This window comes from Coffea arabica, chromosome 1c (assembly GCF_036785885.1).
Source record: "Coffea arabica cultivar ET-39 chromosome 1c, Coffea Arabica ET-39 HiFi, whole genome shotgun sequence".
NCBI lineage: Eukaryota > Viridiplantae > Streptophyta > Magnoliopsida > Gentianales > Rubiaceae > Coffea > Coffea arabica.
Window position 1 is genome coordinate 14,078,494 of NC_092310.1, and position 20,342 is coordinate 14,098,835.

General features: G+C 33.6%; 1 protein-coding gene across 1 annotated transcript; it reads left to right on the top strand.

The window, feature by feature from the left end:
* The first annotated feature begins 14,872 nt into the window (after positions 1 to 14,872).
* LOC113717197 (uncharacterized) lies at positions 14,873 to 18,905 on the top strand. Its single transcript, XM_027241939.2, has 3 exons — positions 14,873 to 18,135; positions 18,233 to 18,550; positions 18,674 to 18,905. The coding sequence occupies exons 1-3, from the start codon at positions 15,330 to 15,332 to the stop codon at positions 18,766 to 18,768; spliced, it is 3,219 nt and encodes a 1,072-aa protein (XP_027097740.2). The 5' UTR covers positions 14,873 to 15,329; the 3' UTR covers positions 18,769 to 18,905.
* Positions 18,906 to 20,342: the final 1,437 nt, after the last annotated feature.

Here is a 20,342-nt window from a genome sequence, read left to right on the forward strand (position 1 = left end):
AAGTCTGTCATTTGCTGCATAGCAGCAGCTATTTGCACATTAGGGTTTACTTGCGGTTCCAGATCGGGTCCAGTCGAGGTTTCCCCCGTACCCCTAACCGGTGTGGGTTGTCTAGTTCTGCGTCCACGGCCTCGACCACTCCGAGTGCCTTCCATCAATCTAAGTCAATCTAGGTCACCAAATAAATATACTGTTAAAGGGCACCTAACCCTCCTTTCCGTAGCACCAGACAGGAACAATGATACAAGAATAAATAACTCAAACAATTACCGCGAAGAGCATTTAAACACATAACACGTATACATGGATCACATAACCAGGTTAAACAATTATACGGAACAGTCAGTCAAGTACATACGAAGTCATTCCATGAAACAAAAGGGTCCTCCAAAAGTACTATAGACACCTAGGTCACAAGTGCAAAAGAACTCACGAAAAGCTTTTCCCCTTCTAGGGTTTCGTCCAAATATTTATATCTTAATCAAGGTCGATCACGCTTAACCACACCCGAACAAACCACACGAAGTTCCATAGAATCGCCTTTCTAGTTCACCAAATCCTTTCTAACCTAGGCCCTCATATCTTTCGTATCCGGGCGCAAGAATCTCGTCTAAGATAATTCACATCTCGAGCCGGCCGGTCCCAAGAGTAAACCATCCTTATTAAAGATTCCTACCCGACATACATACCTAGCTTCCTCGAGTCCCATGATAATGATTCGTACACTTATCACATGCCCGGTTCATAACTTACGCTCAAACGAGCACTTAGACATATTCATGAAATTAGGACCACAACACCACTTGGCCCAGTCTCACTCCGCGCAGAGACCACGCGAAGTGGCTCTGATACCACTTGTAACAGCCCCACCTTCCCCTAAGGCGAACCAAAGGGGTTAGCGGACTGCCTGCCCAGCTCTCGCCAGGACTAACGAATCAGTTTATGTCGATCTCATACGTCCCGGAACATACCATTGCGCCCAAACAAGTCAAAATCACAAAATAAAAAAAAAAACAAAAACGAAATTCGAAGCCGAAGATGAACAGTGCTGGACACGTAAGAATCCAGACACTAGGCCGAGAGTAGCCAAAATTTTCTTTTGCCGTTTGAAATACGAGTTGATCCGAAATTCAACCAAACATCATCCAAACATATGTACATTGAACTACAACGTTTACAAGTCAAAAGGCATACCAAAATACCCAACTAGTCCATACATGTGCAAATAGCCAATTACAAACCAACCATTGGTAGGAAACAAAACACTTAGGGTTTTCACTCTCAAGGAGCTATTCAAAAATACATTTACATGCTCAACTTGGCAACCAACTAGCACAACCTTTTCCAAAATAGTCATTTTCCTGTAAGGAAAACAAATGGAACGGAGTGAGCTAACGCTCAGTGAGTTACTACCACATAAGCATCTAAAATCACATAAGTGTAACCGTTCAGTTCAAGTATGCAAATAAGAAGTAAATCAAATCAGTGAAAGGATACGGACGGCTCTCAAGAGCCCCTTTCCACGCTTGCAATCTTGATCCAACCTCATTGACCCTCCGTCAATGTTTAAGAATACACGACCGTAGACCTCACTTCACTTCCATTCCTTCCACCCAACATACCCCAACCGGGCCCGCACTCCAATTCAGTAGCTTTTGGTAATACTCGAGTATACCGGAACCAAGAGTCTCATTACTACAAGGTTCCCCAGTACAGTCCCCGTGGCAAGTCAATTTTCACGACCAAACCCTCGCCGGCTCGATTCAATTGACCACCAACGAGGTTGAGCTCAGTAATACAGTAAGGCCGTTGGATATTCGTCCAAACGACACCAAATCAGTTTTTCATGGAAGGAATTCAATGTCTCATATATCAATTGCAGTAATTTCAGTAAACGGTAAACAGTCATGAATGAGATCACAAGGGGTGAGGGCGGTTAAGTACACCCTCACCTGTATCAATTCCAATAGCCAAGTAAGCCTTCAAGGCATCAAATTCACATATACAAAGCCACATTGTAACAATTAAGTGAGTAGTATACTCACCAATCACGGAGGTGATATTTCATGCACCAACGTTAAAAAGGTCGCCGTGAACCCTCGTCACGTCCTAGAACACGTAAACAAAGACCATGAGACTCGATAACGAGTCATAAAGCCATACCAATCACAACCCCAATAGGGTTTCATATGCATTTTAAGCATAAAAGCAAACCAGAAAATCAGGAAACGTAACTTATTTGTTCCAACAACAAAAACAGTTTTGACCTCCTAATGCGGTAATGACACAAAAGGCACTATGCTTATCGGATTAGGGTGTAAGACCCATCGTTTCGAAGCTAAGAACCAGGGTTACAACAATGTAGAAGGCCACTCAATCCAAATCTTAGCACAACTAGGTCAAAAATGCAGAATACCAAACCAGAACCGTAATTGCAGGTTCACAAATCACACAATGCTGTAATTGGTCTAACTCAGTCTATACAGGTCCAAATGCCGAAATTCCAAAGGCATATGCTAGCTAAGACATCAAGCTACATTTTATCAGAAGACACCAACAACAAAATCCAAACCAATCCCAGCCAAAACAGTCAATTACAAGTGCAGTTTTCACATTCTGATCAACCCAGAACAGCAACAGTAAAATCGACATATCTCACTCTACACTACTCCAAATGACCTGAAATTTTACAGGCACCTCATACACATCAATACCTACAACTTTTATGTTTTGAGGAAAGACCAATTCGGCCTCTAACCCTATGATCCAAAACCGGACAGAAAAGGGGGTTGAAAAACCCTAACTTTTCTCATTTCACTCCAAACCCAAAATTGGTTGCATTTATCACTAATTCACACCTACTAGAGTCTTTATAGACTATTGCCAATCATCAAAGATAGCCACCACATCACATTCATATTAAACCAGAAAATTCCTCAAAAATATAAAAATTTCACCAAATCAACTCAAACCAAGAAATAAATCACATAATCCAACACTTTGGCTCCCATTAGGCACAATTTAAACATCATTAGGTATAGGAGGAAATTTAAGCATCACTTACCTAGTAAACAAGAGAGGGGAAGTTGTAGGACACCTTAGCTCTCCAAGAAAGTTTCACCAAATCACTCACTAGCACTAACTAAAGGGATTTTATGGAGTGAAATCAAGTTTAGTTGGTTGAGTTGTTGAATTGGAGCAAGATGAAATCCAAAACTTGAAGAGGTTTTCTCCCTTCTTGAGCTCAAGGTGGCCGGCCAACAAGAGGTAAGAAATGGTAATTTTTTTGTGAATTTTAAAGATATTTAATCAAATGGGTCAAAAGTCAAAAAGGTGAATAGTGCTCCATAAGTCAAATCCAATGATATAGTGACACTTGTCACTCTCATAAATGCAATCTTATCTTTTCTTTTCCTCTCACATCAATCAATTCACACACTCTACTTATCTCTTAACACCCGATAAATTTTACACAGTATCCGAAATTTAACCTAATTGACCGAATTTTTCCGAACTTTTCGCACTAGTGGGTCCCACGTCCAATATATATTCTTAATTTTCTAAAAACTCTCCAATATTAGAAAAATAATCTAAAAACTATAATTACTCATAAAATCCACCAAAAAAATATTCCTAGGCCAGAAAATGCAGAAAACATGCAATTAAGGGGAAAAACCCTAGGAAAACATTAAGGGAAAAATACGGGTTCTCACAGTTAGTTTCCAAGATGCCACATCAGTCAAGTTAGTTAGCAAAGATAAGTTAGTTACAGTGCCAGAAAGGCGGTTAACAATTTTTCTATAAAGGGCTAAGGGGGAATGGGGAAGAAGATCATTCTGAAAATTTGTACTACTCCCAATTCATCTTCTTCATTCATTCATTAATAATATTGTCTCTGTCTCTCTCTCTCTCTCTCTCTCGAGTTGCCTTCTCAATTTTTGCAACTCCTGATTGAGTCGGTTCTTGCAACGATCTCTACTGCCTTTCGCAACATTCTCCTCCATTCCATCCCACCACCGGTCACCACCTTTACACCATGTCTTCAATTTCCCATACTCCCTGATCCTACCTCTTCCAGACGTATGTAGGATTGGTTAGCAATTTTGCCACTTTTTCTGCCAAATGAACAAATTCCCTCTCTCTAGATTCCCTAACCCATAAACCCTTATCCAATAATCGTCGATTAACCACCCCACTACCACCTTTTCCAGTACGCTTTTGACCATCGCAGCATGGTATGGTCCTCTTCAGAGAATCGCTGTTGTCTCAATGCTGTTAGGCGACCTCCTCCAACTACCTGTCTAGGCGTCCCTCAACCCACTAACCCCTTATTCCCTCCGCTGGTCAAAACCCTCAGCTCAGTGAATGAAATTTCTATTTTGGTTTTATTTCAAAGTATATTTATGTGATAATTTTCCCCTACTGTTGATTAATCAATGTAATTTCTTTTTCTTTTGTAGCCTGACCTCCTTCATTCTATTTCATCGATTTTTTGCCCCTATTTCTTTAACCCTTTTTTCAAGTTTAATTTAGTAATAGAAGCAAAATTTAGTGCATAACAATTCTGTACATATATCAAACATACGTAAAGCATGCAAATTAGTCTTTAAGGGTGTTCTAATTGAAATCTTTGTAACCTTGATGGCCGATTGAACTCATCTATATGACTTCTGTGTTCAACCAATGACCTGTTAGGAAGCTAACAAGGTAACGAATGGATTCCTGTGCCTTGTGTAGATTGAGAGTGTAAATCTGTGCCGGTACATGCTTCCAAAGAAGAAATGTTTACTACTGCAAATTCATTTCATGGCCCAGATGTGGGCTAGCTAGCTCAACCTGCAATGCGCTGTCCAATTGAAATTTTCAGAAGAATTTTTTCTGTTTATAAAATGGATGGCCCAGATCTTGGCCTAATCAGCTCAACCTGCTATGGCCCAGATGTGGGCTAGCTAGCTCAAACTGCAATGCGCTGTCCAATAGAAATTTCAGAAGAATTTTCCTGTTTATAAAATGGATGGCCCAGATCTTGGCCTACTCAACTCAACCTGGTAAGGGTAATGGATTGTGTTGTGGGGTCGCCCTGATCCATGGAGGAGGGACTTTTGTAGCACAATCCAAGGAATGAAAGTTAAAACTAGATTAGAAAAGAGTTAGTAAAAATTATATAAAAAAAAGAAATGAAAATTAAAATGTTTGATTTCTTCAAACCCATTTTGGGATGACATTCCGTGTATGCGCTTCATGTAGGAAGTGTCGTGTTTGATGCAGTTTTGGCGGTAATACATATAAATCCTCAAAAAATATTGATGATAACGTGTCAAATTTGAACCAATCAAATTAAAGCACCACGGATTAATGACAAGAATGCATAAAACTACCAAAATTATTGGTACATGTGAAAAGAAACCCTATTCGGATTTCTATTTTCCTTCAAAACACTTTCTACATTTTCATGAACATATTTCTCAATTATTTTTTTACCTCATATACATTAAATCGCTATAGTATATTTTTCTACAAGAGCTTTAAAAATACCAATCCAAATAGGCCGTTAGCCTTTTACAGCGAAATTTGTAATTTCAAAAAGTTATGAAAATGTAGAGAAGTTTCATTTACTGCTTTACATTTCACGAAAAACATTTTGTACATTGAGCCAATTCTTTTTGCAATTTGGAAAATACACGAGTAGAAAAGGTTTAAGGGGTAATTTAGTTCCTTTTCTTTTTCAGACTTCAACTATTGGTATTGTTGTTCTCAAAGTCAAAGAATGCAAACATCAGCAGGAAGTAACAGCTGAGAAGAAGCTAACCAGACGGAGGGAGAAAAGGTCTATGGTTGAACTTAACAAGATGGGACATTGTCGATGGTGATGTCAATCTCGCATTTGGATTGAAATCTTAGCACTAAGAAAAGTTTCCTCTCTTTGTAGACTTGTGTAATCATACTTGACTGATACTTGTTCTTGAAACTTGTAAGATAATCTCGCATTTATTTGATACAATAAAGCCAATTCTTGAGGTGTTTTAATATAGATATTTGGCTTGACCGTCTGAATGGTAAGTGTAACAATAATATTTGGACATTGTGATGCAGTTGGTTTTTTCCAATTAAAATAAAATTCCCATTCTTTTTTGTTATTGATTTGCATTATCTTGTTGTATTGTTAATTAGACATGTTGCTTCTAATCCTTGAGCTGTTGATTTTAGTGAATTTTTATTTCCGAAGCTTTACTAGCCGCCCATCATAATATATGATTTATGTGGCATTCGTTTTAAGTTTTGATTCTTAGTGCCTAACCTTCATTAAGGAGGAAAGGTTACATTATTATGTGCAAACCCTGAACATCACTATCTGTAGAATATCCAATGTAACCTATCACGGCCCACTCTACAAATAAAACTTCCTCCGTCCATACATGAAAAGCATGGTTTATTACAATATTCTGAAAAACGACAGACGTTCGAGTATGAAATGATTTAATTAACGTGTGAAAAGATGGAATTGTTCTCTGGTAGGCACGCTTTGACCATGCCTACCTACCGTAGGAACGTGCTCAGAGATCGACACGTGTAGTGATTGTGAATGCAATGGGTCTTGGAAGGAAAATTGTCATTAGAAGTCATTCGCCCATGAATTGAGTGCAGGAACCAATGGATTCCAAGGACACTTAGCTGCAATAAAACTCATCCGATGGTAGGGAGGATGTATCGCTTTAAAAGTACAATGAAATACAACGAAATATGGAGGGCACATAATCTTAAAAAACCAATTTATTTCCTGTGCATTTGCACTTTTTTATATTCTATAATTTTTATTTTTTTGAATAAAAATTATTATAAAAGAACTTAAGATGCTATTTTATAAAATTTAATATAATAATTGTAAGTCAAACATTAAAATTAAATATATTTAAATTGGTTAATTTATAACAACCTAGTAATTAGTTCCAATTAAATCTTATCCCATAATTAAATTATGTTTACTCTAATGAATGGTGGCAAATCAACATATGAGTAAAGAAGATATATTAGGAAATAAATGCAATTAAATATTTGATTCTTTCACAACTAAAAAAAAATTAGAAGCAAACTAATAGATGATGAACCTATTATTTGTTCAAATTATTTAGAACCCAAAAAAAAGTAATTTGGGAGAACTTTTACAACCCAGTGTTTATATGAATACTTTTTTTGCCTAAATCGAATTTAAATAGAGAGAGTATAAAATTAATAGAATATTTTAGGAAAGAATGACTATTTATACAATTTAAATGGACTTGTTTGCAATTTAAATGGACTTGTATGAGTTATGCCAAAATTGTGTACTATGGATTCACTACAAAATGAAAGTTGTCAAATATTTAGGATTACAAATAAATAATCAAGTATAACAATAGAGTGAATGTAATTATAGAAAATTAAGAAAAGAAAAATCATATATTGATCGATAAAAAAAATCAAGAAAGATATAGTCGATGTAAACGTATATAAAGTAGGGAATTAATAAATTGAGATTTATGACAAACAAAGACGTATTTTATAATATAGATAATAGGAAAATTGAAAAATTTTTCCAAATTTTAGTACTGATAAAAAAATATAAGTCATTCAACAACACAGCAGAACGGAAAGTGAACAGTGAAGTCATATATATGTATAAATTTCAATGTACATAAAAGTGAGGGTTGAAGAAAGTCATCTATTTTCCGATATGAATTTGTAAGGTACATAAAATTATACTTTTAAAAGTGAGGGATGAAGAAAGTCATTTTGCAAAATGCGAGAGACATTTTGAATGATTTTTCCTATATATATGTATGTGTTTATATATATATATATATATATTTATATATATATGTATGTATGTATCGATATATGACTTCACTGTTCACTTTCCGTTCTGGTAAGTTGTTGAATTACCTATATTTTTTTATCATTACTAAAATTTGAAAAAAATTTCTTTTTTCCTATTATTTTTTATTATAAATACTTTTTATTTGTTGTAAATCTCAATTTATTAATTCCCTACTTTATATACGTTTACATTGACTATATCTTTCTCGATTTTTTTTTTATAAATCAACATATAATTTTTCTTTTCTTAATTTTCTATAATTACATTCACTCTATTATTATGCTTGATTATTATTTGTAATCCTAAAGATTTGACAACTTTCATTTTTTAGTGAATCCATAGTACACAATTTTAGCATAACTCATACAAGCCCATTTAAATTGCATAAATAGTTATTCTTTCCTAAAATATTCTATTAATTTTTATACTCTCTCTATTCAAATTCCACTTAGGCAAAAGTAGTATATTCATATAAACACTGGGTTGTAAAAGTTCTCCCAAATTGCTTTTTTTGAGTTTTAAATAATTTGAACAAATAATAGGTTCATCATCTATTAGTTTGCTTCAAATTTTTTTTAATTGTGAAAGAATCAAATATTTAATTGCATGTATATATTCTTTAATCATATGTTGACTTGCCACCATTAATTAGGTTAAACATAATTTAATTATGGTATAAGATTTAATTGGAACTAATTATTAGGTTGTTATAAATTAACCAATTTTAATGTTTGTCTTACAATTATTATATTAAATTTTATAAAATAGCATTTTAAGTTCTTACATAATAATTTTTATTCAAAAAAAGTAAAAATTATAGAATATAAAAAAGTACCTGTGCAAATGCACTGAAAATAGATTGGTTTTTAAGATTATGATGTGCCCCCCCATATTTTTTTTTTTTGTCAATCGTCAACCCTACTTCTACTCCTATTCTATCTACAGGGAAGACCCAACTGAGCCTATGAGGGGTCGATGGAGACAAAATCACCATCGGATCAGACAGATACACCACGCACCCGTCTAGGTTTTTTTTTTCTTTGAAGAACCACAATTATGATAAATTCAAACATTGTCTCCCACCCCCACCAAAGCCTTAATGGCTTGGTGGTGGCCATCAGCCTAAGACTGATGGTTATGTGCCCCCAATATTTCATTGTAGTATTTTGTTGTATTTCATTGTACTTAAAGCTGTAGATCCTTCCTTTCCCCAGACAGGTTTTATTGCGATTAACTGTCCTCAAAATCCATTGGTTCCTGCACTCAATTCACGTGCGTGACTTCTAATGACAATTTTCAATTTTCCTTCCCAGATCCACCGCATTCATGATCACTACACGTGTCGATCTCTGAGCACGTTCCTACAGTAGGCACGGTCAAAGCGTGCCTACCATAGAACGTTCGGATACCTTTATGGTGGGAACCTGCCTATGGTAGGAAGACGGAGACGTTAAATTACTGCACAGCGCGTGGAGAAAAAATAAATGAGAATCGTCTGCGGATGCAACCAAAAAGTACACTGACTTCCGTACGAATTGGGGCAGGAAGTTTTTTTGCATGTTAAAATCAGAGGCATTTATGTATTTGTAAATGTACCCATTACGATCGGAAAAATGTTGCAAATGCCTTGGACAAAAAATGTGCATAAAGAAGGTACCAAAATTTTAAGAAATAATAAATGATTATCGCACATGCATGGGGGATAATAATTTGGAAGAAGGAAGAGTGGAGGTAAACGAAAGGAGTCAAGCCTTCATTATATTTATATACATATATAAATTTAGTGACCAAGTGTTCAGCTTAAGCATCCGGGAAAATGGTTCCATGACTATCGTTATGGTAAAAAAACTTATTATAATAGGTTATAATAAATTTAGCAACCATTTGATTACCTGTTGAATTTATCCACTTGAATAGGATTATGTGTAAAAATAAAGAAGTAAGTTTGTCATCTAAAATAGTAAGTTAACGTAATAAACTAGTAATTTTTGCAGCGCAAAATGTGAATTGAAAGTATTACGAAACATACTTTTTAAAGAGATAAATTACAATTTTTATCCTCAATATACTTTTGAGGGAGTAAGTTTATTAGAAGTAATAGTATGTTTTTATACATAAATAATCATTTTTACGTATAACATAGTAAATTTCATTAATGACAAAACATGCTTATTTATGGCAAAAATTCTCTATTATGCTTAAAAAACTTATGCCAAGCCCATATTTTATTGCTATTTAAAATAACACTAAAATGTTTTATTAATGATTAAAATTGAGTACCTTACTTAGTAAGTAATGTTAATATACTTGTATAAATACTTGATCATATGTGAAAAAATTAGTATTTTTGAAATTTATACATAATTAAAATTTTTTCTGTTGCAGTTTTTAAAAAAAGTAAGCGAAATTTTTTTTGCGCAGAGCACCAAAATCCACAAGTCAAAATAGTTGGTTTGAAAGGGAAAGATACAGCTGAATAGCATTGTTTAAAGCACCAAATAAATAGATGTAAAATGCTGGTTAAAAACTGATACTTTGACATATAATAAAGGAAAATCATAAAAATTAGGCCATTTATGGAAAAAGTTTTCATTAATAAAAATTCCAACTCTTCACGGCTTTCTTACCAGTCCTCCAAAGCATGAGCAAAGTGCCAATAATTGAAATAGTAATTTTTTCGATTTATACAGAATTAATTTATTTTTTGCAAATTTAAAAAAAAATTGAAATTTTTTTATCAAGAAGCACATAAGTCAAAAGGATTGATCTAAAAGGGAAAGGAATAGCAGATATGTACAGTACTTATATTTCACGTTCGAAGGACTACAGTGCTGTTTTTGACAATAACCCGAAAAATATGTAATGCAAACGAAACCGATTCTTCATTATTTAAAATACCAAATCTGTGATTATGTTTTAACTGTTATCCATTTGTATTCTAAAGTATTATTTTTTCATCCAATACCACCTCTTTAACACCCATTTTTCCTTAAAAATTTTATTTACTGGATGAAAAAATAAACCTTTTATGCAATAAAACACCAACTCTTTGTAGTTTTCCTCCATTAAAAGAACAGAGTACCCATTTTTTCATAAAAAAATTTATTTATTAGATAAGATAAAAATTAACCCATTTTTCAATAAAACAGTAGTTATTTATGGTTTTCGTCCATTATAAGAACAGAGTACCCATTTATAAACAAAAAAAATTATTTATCAAATAAAATAAAAATAAACCCATTTTCCAATAAAACACTAACTCTTTATGACTTTCCTCCATTATAAGAACAGAGTACCCATTTTTGCATAAACAAAATTTATTTATCGGCTAAACTAAAATTAAATCCATTTTTCAATAAAATACGAGTTCTTTATGACTTTTCTCCAATATAAGAACAAAGTACCATAACAAAATTTGTGGATAAATTAAAATTAAAATAAATCTATTTTTCAATAAAACATTAGGTCTTTGTGACTTTTCTCCATAATAAGAATACAGTACCTACCTTTCCATTGAAAAGTGTATTTATCGAATAAAATAAAAATAAACCTGTTTTCTAATAAAACACTAGTTCTTTACGACTTTTCTCCATTATAAGAACAAATAACCCATTTTCGCATAAAAGAATTTATTGGATAAAATAAAAATAAATCCATTTTTCAATAAAGCACCAACTACTTATGGCTTTCCTCCATAAATTATCTATTTTAATATGTTAATTTATTAGTTAGATAAAATCAGAATGAAATTAGGTTGAACAACAAATTACCCTTTACGATGAAATTGAAATACAGAAAAGTAACCCATAGCAAGTTTTAACTCCATTTCCAATACAAAAATATGCTACAAATTCTTTTGGCAAACGCAAGACACCTCATTCATAAAGTCTCAAGAAACCTTTCCAACCATTATGCAAAAGTAACTTATTCATTCTAAATTTTTAGCATCAATTTGATTATCAGTTGGACGTATCCACTTGAATAGGATAATATGTATTTTCTGAGCCGGGACACAAGACATAATAGGAATTAAACTTGCATTAATGTAAACCTAACAAAATGAGAAAAATAGCATAACAATTAATACAATAATAAGAATAACATAATTGGTATAACAAAATTAGTTTAGTCTACAAATTTATTTTTTTCTGCAGATAGTTCGCGAATATGACATTCAACCACTAAAAAAAAGACATTTATATTTGTCTATATGTATTGCAGAGAGAATTTTAGATAAGGAGCTTTTCAAATTGTCAAAAGTTCAAATATTATTTTATTACAATTTTACATTTCTAAAATTAAGAAATGTTTATCTCACAACTAATCCTTTAACTGCTCGTACAAATCCTATAATCGTGTTCATGTTTTTCCCACATTTCCCTCACATTTTCCCTACTAACCAATAAAATTAAAACTCCCGACTTTTAACTAACAGATAATAACCAACCATGTCAAATTAATATCTGTAAATTCCAATTAACATCTCACATTTACTGCTGACTTTACTGATACTATTAACTAACAGTTATTACAAACATTCACATCTCATACTTACCACATTACTCATAGTAATAACTAACTGTTAATTTAAGATATTCGGAACAGCGAAAGTCACATATCCAAAATTTAGGAGCATGTTGAAATTATAATTTTCACAATTCAATGTATTTTACTGCCACAATATAGTTTACTTTCAGAATCATTCACAAAACTGCTGCACACTAATCCAATTGACCCATTTAATTTGCCATCATATAAATTCAATACAGTGAAAAAATTACGTATCATACATTTTTTCACTAAAGATAAATCTCAGTTACAAATATTTCAGTCAGTGACAAAGCCAATATTTTTTTTCTAGAGAGGCAAAAATGGGTACTCAATTTTTATAATGGAAAAAAGTCATAAAGAGTTAGTGTTTTATTGAACAATGGATTTATTTTTATTTCATCCGATAAATAGATTTGTTTATGCAAAAATGGGTACTCTGTTCTTATAATGGCAGAAAACCATAAAGAGCTAGTGTTTTATTGAAAAATCGAATTTTCATGTATTTTATCCGACAAATAAATTGGTTTATGGGAAAATTGGTGTTAAAGAGGTGGAATTTTTCTAGAGGGGCTGAAATGGGTACTCTGTTTTTATAATGGAGGAAAGTCATAAAGAGTTAGTGTTTTATTGAACAATGGATTTATTTTTATTTCATCCGATAAATAAATTTGTTTATGCAAAAATGGGTACTTTGTTCTTATAATAGAGGAAAGCCATAAACAGCTACTGTTTATTCAAAACCGAATTTTCATGTATTTTATCCGATAAATAAATTGGTTTATGGGAAAATTGGTGTTAAAGAGGTGAAATTTTATGCAAAAATGATACTTGACGATACTAATGGATAACAGTTACAACACAATCACATATTTGACATTTTAAATAGTGAAGAATCGGTTCTGTTTCAATTACATATTTTTCGGGATATTTTTCAAAAATAGCACTATAGTCCTTCGAACATAAACTATAGGTACTGTACGTATATGCTATTCTTTTCCCTTTTACACCATTCCTTTAACTTATGTGCTTTCTCATAAAAGATTCTCATTCATTTTTTTAAATGGAAAAAATAATGAAATATGTATAATTCGAATAAAATACTATTTTAATTATTGCCATTTTGCTCATACGTTGCAAGACTGATAAGAAAATCGTAAAGCGTTGCTATTTTTATAAATGACAACTTTTCTCGTAAATGGTCTGCTTTTTATGTCTTTCCCTTATTATATGTCAGCGCACTTGCTTTTAACGAGTATTTTACATCTAATTTATTTAGTACTGTAAACAATGATATTCAGAATGTTTCTTTCCCCTTTAGACCAAGAACTTTGACTTGTGAATTTTTGTGCTCTGAGAAAAAAGATTTTTACTTACCTTTTTTTTAAAACTGCAAAAGAAAAATTCAATTTCCCCATAAATCTCAAAAATGCTTATTTATACACATACCATCAAGCATGTATACAAGTATAATAACTATACTAACTAAGTAACGTACTCAGTTTTAATCAGTAATAATACATTTTTGTGTTATTTCAAATAACTCTAAAATATGGGATTCGTATAAGTTTTTTAAGCATAATACAATATTATGGCCATAAATTAGCATGTTTTTGTCATTAATCAAATTTACTATGTTATAACTAAAACTCATTATTTTTGTATAAAAACATATTTTTACTTCAAATAAACTTACTCCGTCAAAAGTATATTTGGGATATACTATTGTAATTTATCTCTTTAAAAAGTATGTTTCATATTACTTACAATTTACCTTTTCGACTGCAAAAGTTACTAATTTATTACGCTAACTTACTATTTTGAATGACAAATTTATTCCCTTATTTTTACCCATAATCCTATTCAAGTGGATAGGTCTAACGGGTAATCAAATGGTAGCTAAAATTTTTAGAACCTATTATATCATATCTAAAACTGTGTTATTTACCGTATCGATAGTTATGGGACCATTTTCCTGGATGCTTAAGCTGAACACTTGGGTACTAAATTTATATATGTATATAAATATAATGAAGGTTTGAATCCTTTCGTTTACCTCCACTTTTCATTCTTCCAAATTATTATCCCCCACGCGTATGCGATAATCATTTATTATTTCTTAAAATTTCGGTACCTTCTTTACGCACATTTTTTGTCCAAGGCATTTATAACATTTTTCCATTAGTAATGGGTATATTTGCAAATACATAAATGCCTCTAATTTTAACATGCAATAACACTTTCTGGCCCAACTCGTACGGAAGTCAGTGTGCTTTCTAATTGCATCCGCAAGCAATTCTCGTATATTTCCTCTTCACGTGCTGTGCAACAATTTAACGTTTCTGTTTGAACTGTATCTAACGTCAATATGTGTTGCTCTCTGCCAGCCTTCCTACCATAGGCAGGTTCCCACCATAAAGGTTTCCTAGAACGTTCCATGCCCTTTGATGGGTTTTCATCAGTGGGATAATGAGCGTCTTCGAGTTGGACGCGACTTTCTTCAGTGTGAAAATTCCATCTTTTTCGTATAGAACTAATCTTGCCAGTTGACATGAGAGGCAATTATTTTTATGTTTTTCTGAAGGAATGATAGGCAATGTTCAGTTAAGTCTTCCCTTTATTTATCAGCAAAATTGAGGCCACCAATTGGATGTCAACATTTTGCTACCAATCCACGAAAGTAAGCACGAATAATGAGAATATGTTGAGAATTCTACCCTTATTTCTTATCTTAAATATCCGCTCTGAAGTTTGGACCATCTGCAATTCAAACACTGCAAAGTTATTATGGTTTCTGTTCCTATTGGAAAGGCTTGGTTCATCATAAATATCCACTCTGAAGTTGAGAATTCTACCCTTACTTCTCTATCTTAAATATCCACTCTGAAGTTTGGACCATCTGCAATTCAAACACTGCAAAGTAATCATGGTTTCTGTTCCTATTGGAAAGGCTTGGTTCTTCATAATTGTCAGCTTATTCCTTTGCTTCCTCGGAAGTGCTTCAGCTTCTGTTGAAGAAGCTGATGCACTTTTCAAATGGAAAGCCAGCTTCCAAAACCCGAATAATCCTCTGCTAAGTTCATGGATTCTCCAGCCAAATGCTTCAAATTCTTCTCATATTGGAAAAGAAATTGCCAGCCCCTGCACTTGGTATGGTGTTTTTTGCATTGGTGGAAGTGTCAACAGGTTGAACCTTACTAATACAAGTATTAATGGTACACTCTACAGGTTTCCCTTTTCATCCCTCCCAAATCTTGAATATGTTGATCTAACACTGAATTATATTTCGGGCAGCATACCACCTCAGATAGGTAACCTCTCCAAGCTCACATATCTTGATTTGCAGCGCAATCTATTTTCAAATACTATCCCTCGTGAAATTGGACAGTTGAGAAATCTTCAAACCCTTCATTTAAATGGAAATGGGTTAAACGGCTCAATTCCTGAGGAGATGGGGGAATTAAGGTCTCTAAGTGATCTTGCTTTGGCTGACAACTACCTTGAGGGATCCATTCCTGCTTCCTTGGGCAATCTGAAAAACTTGACTGACCTGTATTTCTATAACAATTTGCTTTCTGGGGCTATTCCTCCTGAAATAGGATATCTTGACAATCTTGTTTCAATCTACATGTACAGAAACCACTTATCAGGTCCTATTCCCCACTCTTTTGGTAACCTGAATATGCTAGAGGCCTTGCATCTTTACAGCAATAACCTCTCCGGTCTCATTCCTCCTGAGTTGGGCAATCTAACATCACTGGATAGTCTTAGCCTATTCAACAATAAATTGAATGGCTCAATCCCCCCATCACTAGGTAATCTAACCAACTTGACTATTCTGCACCTCTATGGCAATCAACTTTCTGGTTCAATTCCCAAGGAATTGGGAAATCTGAAGTTTCTCGAGGATTTGGAATTAAGTGACAATATGCTAACTGGTTCCATTCCTGCTACATTAGGCAATTTGAGTAACTTGCAATATTTTTATGTTCTCAAAAACCAACTTTCTGGTCCTATTCCCCAAGAGCTTGGAAATTTGACGAAGTTGGTTGCTATGATCATGGCTGAAAATCAGTTCTCTGGTCATTTGCCTGATAAGCTTTGCCAAGGTGGAATCCTTCAAAACTTCACTGTAAATGACAACATGCTTACAGGTCCAATTCCTAGAGGCTTGAAGAACTGCACAAGTTTACTTAGAGCTATCTTCAGTGGGAACCAGCTCACTGGAAACCTCTCAGAGATGTTTGGGGTCTATCCACACTTGGACTTCATGGATCTTAGCAACAACAATTTCTACGGAGAACTCTCAGGTAACTGGGGTAGATGTCGAAGCTTATCTACTTTGAAGATTGCAGAAAACAACATCTTGGGTCATATACCTCCCGAATTAGGAAATTTAACTCAACTAGGAGTACTTAATCTTTCCTCAAACCGCTTAATTGGGGAGATTCCAAAGGAATTTGGGAAAATGACTTCTATGCTAAATCTGTTTTTGCAACATAACCAACTGTCAGGTGATATACCTCAAGAACTGGGATCATTAACTCAACTACTCATTCTAGACCTGTCTGCAAATTCATTGAATGGCGCAATACCAGGAACTTTAGGAAACTGCCAGAAATTGTTCCAATTGGACTTGAGCAGCAATTTTTTGAGCCAAACTATACCTATTCAGTTTGGCCAATTAATTCAACTCTGTATCCTGAATCTCAGTCACAATTTTCTTGATGGAGAGATGCCATCCGCGTTTAGAAATTTGCAGAGTGTAGAAATACTAGATCTCTCCTATAATAATCTCTCTGGTTTAATTCCACAGGATTTGGATGAACTGCCTGGTTCCACTCACATTAACATATCTTTCAATAATTTGGAGGGTCCTATTCCCCTTGGCAAAGCATTCGTGAATGTCACTATAGAACAAGTAAAGGGAAATAAAGGTTTGTGTGGAAATATTACAGGGTTAGAACCTTGTGAAAGTCCTCCTGTCGAAGGAAGCCATAAGAGACACAAAGGCCGGAGACTTGTTCTCATAATTTTACTCCCTCTTTTAGGGTCACTGTTACTTCTTTGTGCCTTTGTTGGAGCCTTCCTTCTGTACGAGCGAAGAAAGAGAGCAGAAAAAGCTGAAGGTATGGATGTAAATGGAGACGATTTTTACTCTATATCAATATTTGATGGCAGAGAAATGTATAAGCAGATTTTGAAAGCCACGGAGGACTTTAATGCAACATTTTGCATTGGGGAGGGAGGTTATGGGAGTGTTTACAAGGTAAAGCTTCCATCAGCTGATGTAGTAGCTGTGAAGAGACTTCATCATTCATCTGAGATGACGGACCGCAATGGTTTCTTGAATGAGATAAAGGCCTTGACAAATATCAGACATCGAAACATTGTCAAGCTTTATGGTTTCTGCTCGAATTGTAAGCACTCAATACTGGTTTATGAATACCTTGAAAGAGGTAGCTTGGCAAACATTTTGAGCAAAGAAGCAGCAGCTAAGAAATTGGATTGGCAGAAAAGGGTGAACATCATTAAGGGTGTAGCCTATGCTTTGTCTTACATGCATCATGATTGTTCACCACCAATTGTTCATCGAGACATATCGAGCAACAATATTCTGCTTGATTCAGAATACGAGGCTCATGTTTCTGATTTCGGCACTGCTAAGCTTCTCAAGAAAGATTCATCCAATTGGAGTGCACTAGCAGGCACATACGGATACATTCCACCAGGTAACTGACCATGTTTTCTGTTAACCAAGTAACTGATCACTCAGAGCACGATCACAAGTTCTTACCGATCATAATTTACATGATTCTTTCCTTGCAGAGTTTGCCTACACAATGCAAGTGACTGAAAAATGTGACGTGTACAGCTTTGGGATACTGGCCCTAGAAATAATCAAAGGAAAGTATCCTGGTGATTATATATCTCAACTTTTGTGTCCTACACCTGGGACTGGAAACTTACAACTGGAAGACATGTTGGACCAACGGCTTTCACATCCAACTAAAGAAGTTGAAGAGGCTTTGATATCCATCATCAAGATTGCCAGGGGATGCGTGGCTGCTAATCCAAATTCTAGGCCAACAATGTACATTGTTTCTGAGTTGTTAGCAGTGGGTGCACCATCTCCGCAACATCTAGGTGAGCAAAAATTGGCATGGAAAATTTTCAGATTCTCTTCTCTGAATTCCGAAGCATTTTATTTGATGTCATGGACTCATTTTGCTCCTCATCAACTAACTATCTTCCACTCTCTTTCTGCAGTGGAAAACAGTGCAACTCGGACAGAAGACATGATAAAGATTGTTGATGAGGATTTAGAGGGACAAGAGCAATATATACTTTCAGGTTCTAGTTAGTACTTTTGTAGAGATCGTAAATCGTAATATGTATTCTGTAATTGGAAGCAAAAAGATTAGTTTTCCACCAGGGCAAATTATCAACGTGACAAATTTATTAACTTCAACACAATTGAACCTTATTTGTTAGCCTAACATATTGTGGTGTTATAAATTTAACTAGCCAACGGCTTAAATAATGTATTAACTTTTTATACACTAACAGTGTAGCGATGTTTTGGAAAAATCGTTCAAAATGCCTCATATTTTGTAAAATGACTTGGGATAATCTGAGAAACCTCCCTTGAGGTTTCTAACAAGTTCACTGAGCTCCTCTGAGGTTTGAAAAATTACACATACCTCCCTTGATTTGATAGTTTTAGTAACAAAACCTTAAAATACTATTGACTTGGTCAAATTTTTAAATGAATACCCAAAAATGCCCTTGTGTAATGAGTTTTAATTTACTTTCCTATAGAAGTATAAGATTATCTAATGTAATTATAAAAAAAGGTGCCAAATTTTTCACGTTCATGCCTACTATTTGATACACAACTATAATAATTTTATCACTATGATATGATACTTTTGATAGTATTTTATTATGGATTTAGATTTATAAAATAGAAAATAAAACGTTGAAATAATTGATTCAGAGTTTATGAATTTTTTGAGTAGTGGGATTATCATAATTTAGTAGTGATTTTGAGCAATTTCTTTTTTATTTATTGCTAATTTTAATATCAAAAAATAGAAAACAAAGATTAGCAAAAAACATTGGATTACGTATAAAGTTAACTCATCAAAAAAATCACTAATTCGACGTTTGGTTACAACAGAAACTAGAGATAATAGTGGTAATTCTATAATTTAATTGGCAAAAAATTAAAATAAAAAGGAATGAGAAGGAAAAAGAATGAAAAAATAATTATAAAAGTCATTCTGAATATAAGCATACCAAACAAGGAAATTTCATTAAAATATTTAAGGGTAGTATTGTCATTTTAAATGATAAGGAGGGTATGTGTAATTTTTCAAATCTCAAGAGAGTTCAGTGAAATTGTCAGAAAACTCATGGGAGGTTTCTGAAATTATCCCAAATGACTTTTTTCGTCCCTTACTTTTAAAAATGTAATTTTACGTTCTTTACAAATTGACATTAATCAAATTTAGTTCCTACCTAGGTTTCTGACTTGTTTTTTTTTGTCAGGATTCACTACGTGCCTAGTATGTGATCATTTTTAAGAGGTAAAATTGTCAAATCAAATTTTACATAATCCGATTCATAGTCTCTCACATTTCACAAGATGAATTGTTTCGTCTCTCATACTTCACAAATTAAAAATTTTTATCTCTCACAATTCACAAAATAAATTTTTTCATCACTCATTGACAATGTGTACGGATAGTTTTTTTTAAACCCATATATATATATATATATATATGTTTGATTTCACTTGAATGGTATGAATAGCATGTAAAATATTTCTATTTGATTTCGTTTAAATAGACTAATTATTGTTATACACATGCTATTTAATAGATATATACAGAGGTTTAAAACTAATAATTTTGTTTGAATCCATGTATATATC